This window comes from Ranitomeya variabilis, chromosome 3, assembly GCF_051348905.1.
Source record: "Ranitomeya variabilis isolate aRanVar5 chromosome 3, aRanVar5.hap1, whole genome shotgun sequence".
Classification (NCBI taxonomy): Eukaryota; Metazoa; Chordata; class Amphibia; order Anura; family Dendrobatidae; genus Ranitomeya; species Ranitomeya variabilis.
The window spans coordinates 432,605,869-432,622,325 of record NC_135234.1 but is presented as its reverse complement, the minus strand read 5'-3'; the positions used below and the strand labels follow the sequence as shown (position 1 = coordinate 432,622,325).

At 42.0% G+C, this 16,457-nt stretch overlaps 1 protein-coding gene across 1 annotated transcript in view; it reads right to left on the bottom strand.

Moving 5' to 3' along the window:
- Nucleotides 1-16,457, bottom strand: part of LOC143816258 (S-adenosyl-L-methionine-dependent tRNA 4-demethylwyosine synthase TYW1-like) — a 284,094-nt gene that overhangs the window by 84,930 nt on the left and 182,707 nt on the right. The window contains exon 13 of the mRNA XM_077296426.1: nucleotides 16,294-16,429. Within this exon, the coding sequence (XP_077152541.1) occupies nucleotides 16,294-16,429 (136 nt within the window). The remainder of the gene's footprint in view (nucleotides 1-16,293; nucleotides 16,430-16,457) is intronic.

Genomic DNA, 16,457 nt, shown 5'->3' with positions numbered 1-16,457 from the left:
CACATTATTAGCTAACACTGGAGGCAAATTTGCACTCATCGTCCCTGCGCATGGGACGTACTTGGACGTTCCAACATGACAACGATCCAAAACACAAGGCCAAGTCGATCTGTCATTGGCTACAGCAGAACAAAGTGAAGGTTCTGGCAAAAATTCTGCCGGGGTATGTAACTTTTTGAGCACAACTGTACCTTAGCGTGTCCTGTGTTGGCTTGTAACAAATACTATCACCATGTGATTGGATAACATTTATAATTTTGTGGGCCAATAGAGGGGGCCTCAACAGCTAATTATTTATACTGTAGAGGACACTGTGGTCCTCATTCACTAGTCGGCAGAAGGAGGTTGAGTGAAAACTAAGACAAGCCTCACTCCCCAGTGTAGCAAACAGTGGCTACAATCAGGGAACTTATCAAAACATTGTACAAGAATAAGCAGCGTGATGTAGGTGGTACTAAGCGGGGGCCCCAATTCTTTGAAAGCTAACCTGGTCCTGGGTCCCTGCTGTTGCTCATCTAGATCTATGTTCACTTTATGTTACAGGTAATGGGACTCACTATACTATTTAAAAAAAAAAAAAAATAGCAGTTCGTCCCCATCCACCTCACATACTACTCTGGTCATATGGAGATACAGAAAATGCAGTCCTTTGTTGTATACAGAGCCAAAAGAGTAAAGAGAGGGAGCAGTGTAGTATTGGCAGGATCTGTGCATTGGAGCAAAAAGACAAACTCAAGTTACACAGTTAACCATTTGAAGCCGCTTTTACTACTCCTACTTTTACCGCTACGGAGCTGTCTGAGCTTATCTGATTGTCAAGAGGGCCGGGTTGTCAGACCCTCACCGACCTTATAATGAGGATGATGTATACAGTGAATAGGTGATCAGTATGCTATGACCAGATAAACCCGTTAGGCTTTAGCAATCATTTATGTTTCATGCTTCTTTTGTTAAGACTGTTATTCAGACTCTCATTAGTAACCAGAGAGAGTCTTTAGCATCATTGAAAAAAGTAACAATTAAGAAACAAGTCTTTCTCATCTGAAGCATGCCTAGGAAGAGGAAATTAGTCGTAAAGGAACAGAATTTGCATAGAATATGTGCCTAAAAAAAAAAAAAACCCACAGTAACACTATAGTTCCATCTGCATTTGCGACCCACAAGGGTCTATGCTACATTATCTTTATTTCTGCGGTCAAAACAACAGACTAACACAATACACTGTCAGGCGATCAGGTCCTTAAGGTGCTGCAGGCATCTGTCATGTGACAAAATGGCTGCACATTAAGGCTTGACATAAGCAGAAGCCACAAAGCAAATCTGAAGCGCTGCATTAAAGCCATACTTGATTCACACATTTTAAAAAGCTATTTGAAACAAAGCGAATAAAACCAAATCGATCGGGAAATAAATCAAAAACGCCAGAATTGTATTTTTCCGCTCACAGCTACACCAAAAAAGAAAAATGCAATTAAAAGCAATTTAAATGTCAATATCTACCTCAAAATTATAACAATAAAAACCATCACCTTGCATGTTTTGGTATCAGGGTAATTGTACTTACATAAACAATCATATTGTCAGGTCATTTTTTCACCAAAAACACGCTGCAAAATCAAAATCCAAAACATGAAATTGTGGAATTGCACGTTTTTCTTTTTGTTTTGTTTTTTTTTTTTAATACAATTTTTTCATTTTCACTCCAGTCTTCCAGTACATTGCATGGCAAAATGGAAGGTGTCATTGTAAAAGTACAACTTAACTTACGAGTGTTCAAAAACCACCATATCAGGATGAAGTTAGGAGAGTAAAAGCAGTTTTAAAAAAAAATCACCTAGTTAAGCATCTCTCAATCTAATCTGGATTCATCAATGTAAAATGAATTAGAAAATATAGGAAAAAAAACACACTTCTGAACTAAAAAGTAAGCAACCTTTACTGCTACGCCTTAGGTTCCACAAACAATACCACTACGCTAAAGAAAATCTATTCTTGGGAAGACTGTTTTGCGCATTACTGAGGTAGACTCTGAAAAATTTACAGCCAGATAAAACTATTCTGGTTCTTAAGCTTCAAGGTTTACATCCTGTGTCTTAAAAAATAAATGGCGTCCTGATGCAGAAGGCTTCCTATGTTTGACAGATCCAGAGGGAAATTGAAAGTTCATGAAATGATTTACGATACCATGAACACGACTGCTTCATACAGACATAAATTCAAAGTGTATATCAAAGTAGACAAACGTGACCTTCATCAAGTGAATAGGAACAGCTACAAGCTACACTACACCTTCATTCACCAAATGAGGGTGCAGAGGATCCGATACTAACCAGAGGTAACAGTCTGCTTCCTTCAGTAAATCACATTTGGCAGACATGGTAAGCCAAATCCATGTTCTACTAAAAACAAAATTACTGATAAAAAGGACCGACTTTTCAAAGACTGACAACAGAACACAGGAGTGCTTTTAGCTCATGAAATAGTTAAAAGGGTTGTGCCGGGGACAGAGTACATTTCAATTAATAGACCATGTAATAAGTTCTTGTCCTGAAATAATCTTAAGGTACCTTCACACTCAGGAACTTTACAACGAGAACGACAACGATCCGTGACGTTGCAGCGTCCTGGTTAGCGATCTCGTGTTTGACACGCAGCAGCGATCTGGATCCCGCTGTGATATCGCTGGTCGGAGCTAGAAGTCCAGAACTTTATTTGGTCGTCAGGTCGTCGTGTATCGTCATGTTTGACAGCAAAAGCAACGATGCCAGCAATGTTTTACATGGAGCTAACGACCTGTGAGAACGATAAGGGAGTCACCGTTACGTCACTGGATCGCTCCTGCATCGTTCTGGAGCTGCTGTGTTTGACGTCTCTACAGCGACCTAAACCGCGACGCTGCAGCGAACGGCTCGTTGTCTATACTGCTGCAGCGTCGCTGAGTGTGACGGTACCTTTATACTGTAAATGTGCCCCAGATATGTACTGAGTACTGGCTCTGTCCGACCATGCAGAGCTGCTCTAGTCCATGATCAGAAGATGCCACAGACCCTGTCTGAATGGGCAAGCAAGTGTCACTTTGATAAGTGAGCATACAGCGGAAACAGTAGGGGATCACAGCTGCTCCTTTCAGAGGCAAAACTTTTCCCTGCTGAGGTAACATTTCCTTGTTTTATCAAAAGAGTGGGTGTTTTTGCCATGTCTCCAGCACCCAAGTTCAACATAACTCAAGTCTGTGATGCAGGGGCTACGCTTATACGTCACTAACTTTATTTATAATGAACTCACAGGACTGGTGACATAGCACAACCACTCCTGACCTCAGTAAGCAGCACCTGCCCCTGTTGCTTCGTCTGTACACTCACTTATCATAAGTGAATGACACTACTCCTTCCTGAGCAGGAGCTGTGGTTCCTCTGCACTGCTGCTGGAAAATCAAGGAATAATCCAAGAGACTCCATAAAACTTGGCATGGTTTTATTAACTATTATCTTCTGACTTCACCACGATACATACTGATCAGTTTGTAGTTTTTGAACAACACATTTTTGGGGAAATATTAGGTACATAAATATGATGCATGCAAAAAAAACAGTAAAGCAAACAATTAAAAAATACTATAGTGGGGACAAACATGTAGAGGTGAGGAAAGGAGAGAAGGGAAGAGAGACAACCTACTAAGTCTCCTACTTGAAAACTTCATGGAGCATTGGGGGCAGTATATGACTTTAGGCCACGTTCACACATTCAGTATTTGATCAGTATTTCACATCAGTATTTGTAAATCAAAATCAGTATCTTGTGCATCACTTCTTCATTTTGCTCCCACTCCTTACTTCAATTCTGAATGCGGAAATACCAAATATGTGTATGTCTGATTATTTTATTGTTTTATTTGGAATGGGACGAAAAGGGGGTGTTTTTTTTTTTTTTTTTTACTTTTTGCATGCTTCAAAAGTCTCCATGGGACTAGAAGCTGCAGTTGTCTGATCGGCTCTGACACATACAGGCGATGATCAGATCGGCTGTATGCAGAAGAAATGCTCACTTGTTATGAGCGCTCATAGCAATCTGACTGACAAACATTGAGGCCTGCTGGAGACATCTGGTTGTCATGTCAATCCATCGGCGAACCGCAATCATGTGACAGGGTCACCGATGGGCAGGATTTCTTGTGCACTTGCCGGAAGTGTGAGAGCTTGACAGCGGCATTAAACTACTTAACAGCCAAGGCTGTTAGAGGCACATGTCAGCTGTTCACATCAAAGGGAGGGAGTCCAACGTGGTCGTACTATCCGCCTAAGGTCGGAAACGGGTAATTTGTAAATTTCCTTGAAAAAATTACTGCTATATTTTTTAATCCTTCTAAAATTTTAACAAACTAAAACAACATTTTACAAAGGGTGCTGATGCAAATCAGACATGAGGGAAATATTAATGTTTTTGCGTGGTATGACTATCTGGATTAGGCTATGGTCAAACTATCTGTATTTGGTCAGTATTTCACATCAGTATTTGTTAGCCAAAACCAGGAGTGGGTCAAAAATATAGACTTGGTGATGTGTTTCTAGTATAGCTTTCCCCTCTGTTTGTTCCACTCCTGGTTTTGGCTTACAAACACTGATGTAAAATACTGACCACATACTGATAGTGTGACCGTAGCCTTAAAGGGATAATCATTCAAAGTTTGAAATTTTGTAAAAATGTCTGATATTTTTAGAAATAAACAGAATATTTCAACACAAATTTACCATTATCATTAAGTACAATATATGTTGAAAAAAAAAATCTCAAAATAAAATGGGATATGTTTAAGCATTCCAGAGTTCTTACCACTAGCGATGAGTGAGTATACTCGTTGCTCGGGTTTTCCAGAGCACGCTCGGGTGGTCTCCGAGTATTTGTAAGTGCTCGAAGATTTAGTTTTCGTTGCCTCAGCTGCATGATTTACGGCTGCTAGACAGCTTGAGCACATGTGGGGATTCCCTAGCAACCGGACAACCCCCACATGTACTCAGGCTGTCTAGCAGCCGTAAATCATGCCGCTGCGTCAACAAAAACTAAATCTCCGAGCAGTTATAAATACTTGGAGACCACACTAGCGTGCTCTGGAAAACCCGAGCAACGAATACACTCGCTCATCACCAATTACCACATAAAGGGACACTGGTCAGATTTTAAAAATTTGACCTGGTCACTAAGGGGTTAAGTCCACAAAAGACAAAAAATGTGAACGCAATTTAAAATGGTTTGAACTATCAGATAATTTGTTTTATTTGAGAAGGATGGGGCTAGAAATAGTGATACAGTGGCCAGGAACTATAGTTACAAACCTATTCACTTTTATAGGGGGAATAGATAGATCTGCAGTACCGGCGAATGCCATTACAGAAATTAAGGTGCCGCTACGCTCTGGCAGTATATGAGAACTTCTGAAACATTGCTTAAAAAAGCAGGGAATTTTGTTTTACCTCACAGAAAGAATCAGTTGTGATCTCCTGCTGTACTATCCGTATACTCTTTTCCTTCTTCCCATGCCCAGGCGATGTGGTATGATCAGACCATGTCCCAGACACAGCCATTACACAGTACACAGCAGGGGCACATTTATAAGATTATCTCAGCACAGGAACATTTTATTTAATCACATCCAATTGAGGAAATTATTATTACAAGATCTATTAATTAAAATGTACTTTGTTCGTGAGAAAACGCCTTTAAAATCATGGTGTTTTAGAGAAATATGCAAGGACTTTCATGGTCTGTCACACTATGGCTACTTTCACACTAGCGTCGTACAACGCACGACGAATTGCGTCGTTGCGACGTACCGACGCTAGCAGTGAATGCGCCGCACAACGGGGGCAGCGGATGCTGTTTTTCAACGCATCCGCTGCCCCATTGTGAGGTGCGGGGAGGCGGGGGCGGAGTTCCGGCCGTGCATGCGCGGTCGGAAAAGACGGTCTCGACGCACTAAAAAACGTTACATGCAACGTTTTTTGGTGGCGACGGACCGACGCAACCATCGCACGACGGTTGCGACGTGTGGCAATGCATCGCTAATGCAAGTCTATGGAGAAAAAACGCATCCTGCAAGCACTTTTGCAGGATGCGTTTTTTCTACAAAATGACGCATCGCGACGTGCAGGGCACGACGCTAGTGTGAAAGTAGCCTAACCCAATCACAGCGTTCTTGGTTGCATAAGCTCAGACACTTGGCAAAACTTTGAGATTCCGAGCCATGCAGGAAGAATGATTTGTGGTCTGCATAGAGAAAAAATGACACTATCCAGTTATGTGTCAGTAAATGACATAAGAATCAATGATTTATCTGGACAATCTCCTTAAGGCCTCTAGCGACAATTAGTGATCTCTATCAGCACAGAACACTGCCCTCCATGAACCACACTCGGGAACTAAAATAAATTATTATACAGAAGGCCAGGTTACACATTTTAGACAGACGAAAAGATTTAGACCATTTTCCGCCTACAGTTTATCCCTTTTTTCATGACAGAGTGACATACGGTGACAGGACGATCTGTATATTATGATTTTTTTTCCGATTCTTATCAGGTTCAGTTCCCAAAGAAACGCCGGGTCAAGAAATGGATCAAAACAGATCACAGGCAGTAAATCAAGCTGGGTGGACAAGGCTATGGAGGGGGTATTAATTTTGTAGGCCAAGAACGTGCGTGACAGTATGATTCATTATTAATTGGTTGCAAGTTGAACGCTTTTAACCCTTTCTAAGCCGTGAGGTATCATTTTGAACAATGTTTTGGTATTATAATGTGCTAGCTTAAGAGTTTTTCAGGGTAGAACAAAGAAGTTTGGCCAGGGGGCAGAATGCACAGTGGGACACCACATGTGGCTAGCTGCTATTAAACTACTTTTACAAGAGCTACTCTTGATTTTAATTTTGACTGAAAAACTTAAAAACTACCAAGCTTTGTTTTACCAGGGTACTTTTGAATCCTAAATTGAAAAGAGAATATGTCAGCAGGTTTTCTCCATGTAATCTGAGAGTAAGAAAGCTTGATTCCAGGAACAGATCCTTTACGGAGCTGCTTGGAGTAGTTTGCCAATACGGGTTTTCTCTGATGTACATGTAGCAGAGCTTCTGCTTTGTGTATAACCCACCCACACACCCCTGACTGGCAATTTCCTGTGCACACTGGGCATTGTGAGCAAGTTGCTACTCTGTGGTGGGGGAGGAGTTACACAGATTAGCCTGACTGGGCAGCATGTGAGCTGTAGTCCGAGCAGTAATCTGTTGATAAAACACTGTTTGCAAGAAAATTGCAACAAAGCCTTATGAGTGACACCTCTGAAATAAGGGTCTTCCAACTTATAATATGCTACTCTCAGATAAAATGGCAAATACCTGCTCACAGATTCCCTTTAAAATGGCAAAAATCTTTTAGTTACTATGCAAATAAACATGGCAAAGGGGAATTTTTTTTTGCGGTCATGCTGCCAATAACATTGATAGTCCATTTTTTCACACAGACCATTGAGGAGTGGCTCAACCTCCTTCCATATAAATGCAGATGAGCAGCAGTTCTGCAGGTCCTCAATGTTATAGTCTCTGACATCCTGCTGTTATAAAATAGGAAAGAAAACAGTACACATCTCCCTACCCATGAGTTCAGTGTGGTATGTACTAGTGATGAGCAAACGTTTTATCAGAGCATCTTGGGTGAGCTCGATATATATATATATATATATATATATCTCCTGATCAACATGGTGACAATTTATGCATACATAAAAGATTTGCCATTATTAATAACTCCTTTACAAAATACTCCAAGAAATGGGATACTTAAAATACGTTATTTAAGAAATCTTAAAATTTTAAAGATATTTGATGGCAACTTTACTTGGACTTTACATTTTCGTTCAATATGTGGTAGATGAACATTACAAGAATATTTGGCTACTGCTTAATTCTTCTATACTCAAACATTATAATAGCTTAACCCCTTCATGACCGTGGGATTTTTCGTTTTTCCATGTTCGCTTTTCACTCCCCTCCTTCCCAGAGCCATAACTTTTTTATTTTTCCGTCAATTTGGCCATGTGAGGGCTTATTTTTTGCAGGACGAGTTGTACTTTTGAACAACTTCATTGGTTTTACCATGTCGTGTACTAGAAAACGGGAAAAAAATTCCAAGTGCGGTGAAATTGCAAAAAAAGTGCAATCCCACACTTGTTTTTTGCTTGGCTATTTTGCTAGGTTAACTAAATGCTAAAACTGACCTGCCATTATTATTCTCCAGGTCATTACAAGTTCATAGACACCTAACATGACTAGGTTATTTTTTACGTAAGTGGTGAAAAAAAATTCCAAACTTTGCTAAAAAAAAAAAAAAAAATTGCGCCGTTTTCCGATACTCGTAGCGTCTCCATTTTTCATGATCTGGGGTCGGTTGAGGGCTTATTTTTTGCGTGCCGAGCTGGAATTTTTAATGATTCCAATTCGGTGCAGATACATTCTTTTGATCGCCCGTTATTGCATACTGGCGATCAGTAACCATAGAGGTCTCAAGGACCTCTATGGTTACAATGGAGAAGCATCGCCGACCTCCGATCATGTGACGGCTGTCGGCGATGCCGTCATTTCCGGCCGCCCGGCCGGATGCGGTAGTTAAATGCCGCTGTCTGTGTTTGACAGCGGCATTTAACTAGTTAATAGCGGCGGGTGAATCGCGATTTCACCCGCCGCTATTGCGGGCACATGTCAGCTGTTCAAAACAGCTGACATGTCCCGGCTTTGATGCGGGCTCATCGCCGCAGCCCTGCAGCAAAGCAGGGGAGCTGACATTGGACGTACTATCCCGTCCGATGTCAGTAAAGGGTTAAAGGGAACCTGTCACCCCGTTTTTTCAAGATGAGATAAAAATAGCGTTAAATAGGGGCAGAGCTGTGCTTTAAATTAGTGTATTTTTTGTGCCTTTATTCCCCACCTATGCTGCCAAAATACCTTTGTAAAGTCACTGTTTTGGGCTGTCACTCACGCTGGTCTGGTCATATGGGCGTGGTGACATCGCTGTTTCTCCCCCAGATCCTGCTCATCTTTCCGTTGGTGGCGTATCGGTGTGCGCATGCCCAACAGGCGAATCCACTGCGCAGCTGAAGGAAGAGAGCGCGATCTGCGCTATTCAGCGGTTTATCGGTGGGAGCGGCCATCTTCCTGAGGCTGAGCGTGCGCAGATGGTAGTGCTCGGCTTCCCGGGGCTTCAGGAAAATGGCCGCCGCGATCTCCATCTGCGCACGTGCGGCATCCACGCCCATACGACCAGACCAGCGTGAGTGACAGCCCAAAACGGCGACTTTACAAAGGTATTTCGGCAGCATAGGTGGGGAATAAAGGCACAAAAAATACACTAATGTAAAGCACAGCTCTGCCCCTATTTAACGCTATTTTTATCTCATCTTGAAAAAACGGGGTGACAGGTTCCCTTTAAAGGGAATCTGTCACCTCAATTTTGCCCTATAAGCTGCAGCCACCGCCATCAGGGGCTTATCTACAGCATTCTCTAATAAGAATAGATAAGCCCCCGATGTATCCTGAAAGATGAGAAAAAAAGGTTAGATTATACTCACCCAGGGGCGGTCTCGGTTCTGTTCGGGTCTGATGGGCTCACGGTCCGGAGCCTCCCATCTTCATATGATGATGTCCTCTTTGCTTCCTGCCACAGCTCCTGCGCAGGCGTACTTTATCAGCCCTGTTGAGGGCAGTGTAAAGTACTGCAGTGCCTCTCTGACCTTTCCCGGCCCATGCGCACTGCAGTACTTTGCTCTGCCCTCAACAGGGCAGAGAATTACGCTTGCGCAGGAGCCGCGGCAGGTAGAAAAGAGGACTTCATCGTAAGAAGATGGCACGTACAGTACATACCAGCCCGTCTCCTCTTCAATTGCTCTAGACTTCCGACAAAGGACCTTTGCTCATATCATGGTCACATGACCGTGATGTCACCACAAGTCCTTAAGCAGTCTTAACCTGGGAATAGAAATGCTGGATGCCCCTAAGATAGTGAGGCCTTGAAAAATTGCCCAGTTACCCCAACTCCAACTATGACTGTAACTATAGCTTACTTTTGGAGCCAAGCTTCTATTTCAAGCATACTCCACAAATGCTGGAAAATTATAGGTCTTTATTTTCGGGGAAACACTATCAGATAAATACAGGGCCTACCAACAAACAGCTGTCATAGGTCAAACGTCATAGGGCATGTCCCAGCATTTGATGGGGGCTCTGGCGGTGAGCCCGCAGCTTATCCGGCACACGACAGCTGTCTTGTGCTCCTAACAGCTGAAGGTGGAATCGGGATCCACCTGCGGCTGTTAACATGTTAAATGCCGCTGTCAATCTCTAACAGTGTCATGTAACACAATTGTGCCGGAAGCATGTCAAACTCAGCCCATCATCTCCCCTGTCACATGATCATGGGGCGCAGATGGGTTGGCATGACAACTGTGAGTCAGCAGAAGACCTCTTGCCATTGCAAATCCCCTATGAACTCTGGCCTGTGGAGGAGATGATTCAAGCGATCAGATCCGAAGAACTATTGAAGCAAGTAAAAAAGTAGAGAAAAAAAAAATGTTTTACACAAAATATCTAATATATACATTGTATATATATTACAAACACACACACATATATATATATGTATATGGGTGTGTAATATTAAAATTTATATATATATATATATATATATATATATATATATATATATATATATATATACACACATACATACACACATACATACATACACACACACACACACACACACACACACGTTCATGTCACCGCCTTTTTGCCCCATTCAAAATAAAATTGCGTTCATAAACACCCGATTTATGAAATATAAACTAAATTATTCCAATCTGTAAACGGCGCAATGGGAAGAAAAATCAAAAAGCCAGAATTATGTTTTTGTCACCGTAACATTGCAATAATATGCAATAATAGGTAATCAAAACATTGTATCTATCTCAAAATGGTATCCGGAAAAACATTAGCTCGGTGCGCTAAAAATAATCGCTCGCCTAGCCATATTGACGGGAAAACAAAAATAAAATGGCTCTGGGAAGAAGGGAAGCAAAAAAACAAAAACACAAAATTCCAAGGTTGTGAATGGGTTAAAGAGATAGTCAATGTCTGATCATCCAGGATCCGTCACAAGACATCCCCGATCAGATGTTATGGCTGTCAGCGGCTGCAGGACGGAGATACTCACTTGATGAGCTGCGCTGTCTACTTCTAGTGGCTGCCGCAGGGTACTACACATCCACCTCCTATTCAAATCAATAAGAGGCAGATGTGCAGTACCCAGCAGCAGCCACTAGAAGTAGAAGGAGCAGCTCAGCAACTGAGTACACCCAGCTGGCAGCCGCTGATGACAACTAACCAGCAAGGGTGCTGGGGGTCGGACCACGGCCAATCAGACTTTGATAACATATCCTAAGTGGACAACCTCTTTAAGTAAATACACTTTAAATAAAAATCACCGCAGCTGACATCTGCCCAGCGGCAGCCGGCCAATGACCCACTGGGAGGGGCTTCGGCTGTTTAGCATTGTCATTTTACCCCCAGTGAGAATCAGGCACTAAGTGTCTCTCACCGGGGTGCAGCTCCCATTGATCACAGAAGGGAGATGGCTCTTTGTACTGCATCTTTCACAAATTACCCATCACTAGTTATAAGCTCCTGTGGCCAGATGCAGGTAATGTGCAGAGCTGAACCTCCCTGCTCCATTCACGGAGTAGTGGCTGTTATGTGCTATAAAGTCAGCCATTTCCCTTTTATAGGCCACTAGCTGAAGAGCCCGGCGTTGACTGGGCATAGTAAATATCTGTGGTTAGTTATAGCACCTCACTTCTCTTATTTTATCATCACGCCTCTCATTTTCCCCCTCACTCCTCTCATTCCCCCTTAACACTTGTCATTTTGACCGCACATCTGTCATTTTCCGATCACTCCACTATTTTCCCTCACTCCTCTCAATTTGCACTCACACCTTTTCATTTTCACCTCACACCCCTCATTTTCACCTCACCTCTCATTATCCCCTCAGTATATAAATATTTGTCATCTCCCTTATATATAGTATACACCTGTATGTCATCTCCTGTATATAGTATATACCTGTATGTCATCTCCCCTGTAAATGTTACATACCTGCTGTATGTCATCTCCTCCTGTATACTGTATATACCTATGTGTCATATCCTCCTGTATATAGTATATACCTGTATGTCATCTCCCCTGTATATAGTATATACCAGTGTGTCATCTCCTCCTGTATATAGTATATACCTGTGTGTCATCTCCTCCTGTATATAGTATATATCTGTATGTCATCTCCTCCTGTATTAGACCACGTTCACACGTTATTTGCTCAGTATTTTTACCTCAGTATTTGTAAGCTAAATTGGCAGCCTGATAAATCCCCAGCCAACATGAAGCCCTCCCCCTGGCAGTATATATTAGCTCACACAAACACATAATAGACAGGTCATGTGACTGACAGCTGCCGTATTTCCTATATGGTACAGTTGTTGCTCTTGTAGTTTGTCTGCTTATTAATCAGATTTTTATTTTTGAAGGATAATACTAGACTTGTGTGTTTTAGGGTGAGTGTCATGTGTCAGTTGTGTGTGTTGAGTTGCGTGTGGCGACATGCGTGAAGCAACTTTTTGTGTGTCGAGTTGCATGTGACAGGTTAGTGTAGCAAGTTGTGTGCAGCAAGTTTTGCGCATGGTGAGTTTTGCGCGTGGCGAGTTTTATGTGTGGTGCGTTTTGAGCATGTGCAAGTTTTGTGTGAGGCAACTTTTGCATGTGTTGCAACTTTTGTGCATGTGGCAATTTTTCCACGTGTGCAAGTTTTGCGTGTGGCGAGTTTTCCATGAGGTGAGTTTTGCAAGTGTGGCGAGTTTTGAGTGAGCCTAGTTTTGCACGTGGCGAGTTTTGCGCGTGGCGAGTTTTGAGCGGCGACTTTTGTGTTTCGACTTTTATGTGGCGAGGTTGGTGTATGTGTGGTGACGTGCGCTGAGGGTGATATGTGTTCAAGCACGTGGTAGTGTGTGGCGCATTTTGTGTGTGTGTTCATATCCCCGTGTGTGGTGAGTATCTTATGTCGGGGCCCCACCCTAGCAACTGTACAGTATATGCTCTTTGGCGCCATCGTTCTCATTCTTTAAGTCCCCCTTGTTCACTTCTGGCAGCTGTCAATTTGCCTCCAACACTTTTCCTTTCACTTTTTCCCCATTATGTAGATGGGGGCAAAATTGTTTGGTGAATTGGAACGCGCGGGGTTAAAATTTCGCCTCACAACATACCCTATGACGCTTTCGGGGTCCAGACGTGTGACTGTGCAAAATTGTGTGGCTGTAGCTGCGACGGTGCAGATGCCAATCCCGGACATACACACACACACATACACATACACACACATACACACACATTAAGCTTTATATATTAGATGATCTGTAATACTCACTACGGACTTAATAGTACCCACAAACACCTCAGCCGTAGCAGCCACTGAACAGTGTGATGGACCTATGCTGTTCCAGCTCTGTACACTTTCACATCTGGCCGTCGGAGCGGATACGGTGGGGGAAATGGGTGTCAGACCCCAATGATCTGATACTGGCAATCAATATCAAAGCAGTGATCAACTTCTACAATACTATCATAGTTCTTGCCAATGTGAATAGGTAACAGTATATTAATAAAAATCAATTACATAACATGCTGCTAATCAAAAAGTGTTTTGGTTTTTTTTAAGGAGTCTATATACTGATTTATACTTGGGACTACCCCTTTAATCAAGAACATCCTCACCTGCATAACAAAATGTACAAGACAATTTCTTAAGCCATTTTGTGTGTTTTTGGCAAATTGCTTCTCTCCACGTACTGTTAAATTAGCTTTTTCAGGCAGTTAAATCAATGTCTTGGTGTAAATAAAGTTAGACAGCGTCAGGCAGCCACACATATAATGATGCCGTTTGTAGCAGATGATGTCGGGTACTCTGCCGTCCGTGCCGTGCTGAGGAAATTAGCCTCCTTCTGCTCATATTATCTCACAATAAGCCGCGCACCTGCTCAGACTATTGACCACTTCTACCTTTTCTGCTTACTTGGATAATCGGAACAGCAATGACAATAAAGAACTAGCATTGGCTTGCTACGTTACAGTTACTTAAGCCAATGTGAAAGCTTAGCACCCCACTGACAGCTGGAACATTCTGCAGAAAATTACATAATATGCCAAATGTTTGCAACAAGACAATGGTAGGTGGGGACTGCAAACAAATGCCAAAAGCGGGACTCTGCTCCTAAAATGCACACATGGCTCTCCTCTAGGATAATGGAGAACTGGGGTCATCGATAACTGTAGTTTATTAGATTCTGAAGCCAGCCATACATAGGATGATCTCTTATACAATATGAGTAGCAAAAGTCAAAAAACAAAAGCGCACCAGATTTGTCACAAGTATGTGAGAGAAGCATAGAAAAATATTATTTAATGAAAAACTTATGCTATGTATTAAGTAATACAGTAAATCCATATTTCATTAGACAACCCTTCTAAGTCCATGAATCTTACAAAGACTGCAATGATGGCTGTGTCCAGCAATCGCAATCATTCACTATATGGAGAAAAGTATTTGATCCAGTGATGTGTCACTTACTAAGCTGTGTGTTGCTTTTCAATAAAGAGAAGTACTTTATTGGCAGGAGATTATCAGTACAGGTCTAGGTGTCTCAGGCTATGTGCACACATTGCGGATTTTGCTGTGGATCCACAGCTGCTTTCCATGAGTTTACAGTACAATCTAAACCTATGGAAAATGCAATCCGCAGTGCCCATGCTGCAGAAATGCTGCAGGTTACATTCCGCAGCATGTCAATCCTTTGTGTGGATTCTGCTGCGGTTTACACCTGCTCCTCTATAGGAATCCGCAGGTGTAAAACCGCAGGTGGAATCCGCACAAAATCCGCAGTATATCCACAGGTAAAACGCAGTACCTTTTACCTGCAGATTTATCAAATCCGCAGAGCTAAAAAATACGTGTGCACATACCCTCATGCCTCCCAGTCAGCTGCTTTGTGTAACCTGACCAACATCACCGATTCGCAGCTTCTGTCAATATACAGTGTAGACATGCTCCTAATCAGTGGTGCGGGCGCGGTATACAGGGCTGAGCATTCTGAGCAATGCCAAATCTGCACCAGTGAAAACAGTAACTGTATCAAATGACAACATTCAGAACAGCAAGTGGCACATCGTTGGAATCAGGGTCTGTTTTCCTGTATCATGCTGCTCTTAGATTACATAGCAAAAAACTCTGGTGACAGATTACATTTGAAGGATTCTGGGCTGAAAGGAAATCAGACTCAATATTTTACATGCAATATTCAGCACGTAACACTGCTATGAAATCACAGAGCAGCATGAAAAGTTTCTCCAAGTAAAAGATCACAGCCCAGCATTTCCACCATACACTGTAACCAATAATAAATCTATGTTCTCTCTGAATCTGACATTTTTGGTCCGCTGTGTACAAGTGATTATTTGAAGACAGGTGCCTATACTATAGGCACATGTGTCAAGTGTGAACTCTGTATATCACTAACCTTTGTGCTGTGCATCGAAGGATTTTTTGTGTGATATTTTCAGCAACAAATGTGATTTTTACGCAAGGCCTTTAAACCATTATACTTTAATGCAGAACTGCAGAACTATAGGTGACATTCACACCGTTTGCCAGAGGGAACAGTGACATGATAGGCTTACTTATTTTAGAATTCAGATTCTTTTTGCGTTTGTCAAAAACGGTTTGATATTGTTCTGACCATAAGGGTTACTGAGAACTCTTTATGACTCAACGTTGTCATAAAAAATGGAATAGAAAGAAAAAAAAATGTACGATTTAAAAATGTACATGTACTTGGCAAACCATACAACACAATAATATGAAATAATAATAAATGAGTGAAAAGCATAATTCTCAACAGATATAAAAGATAAAGCCGCGTAATGTCTGCAGCACAAGACGACATTTCTTTTTATGCTAAATCTAATACCAGACAGATTAACAGAAGAGGGCGATCTGAACATCTGGTCTAGTTAGAGTTTGCTCCTTAATTAGGAAATCGCTTCAGAATTCAGCCATATAACTATGGTTATACACAAAGATGCCAAGATGAGCAAGAAAACAGCACTCACATTTGTGTCAAGTACCACACAGTTAATAAAATTCCACATTTTACCTTTTCTGCCAAAGCCGTCAAGCTGTCAAGAAACCGTTGCCAAAAATCCTTAAAGAGTGGGCGATCAATTTTCTTAAGACTGTCCTTAGTACTTGCATCCACACTGACATACAACTGTGTGACTGGCTCCAGAGACCTGACAACAATATACAGAGCACACAATT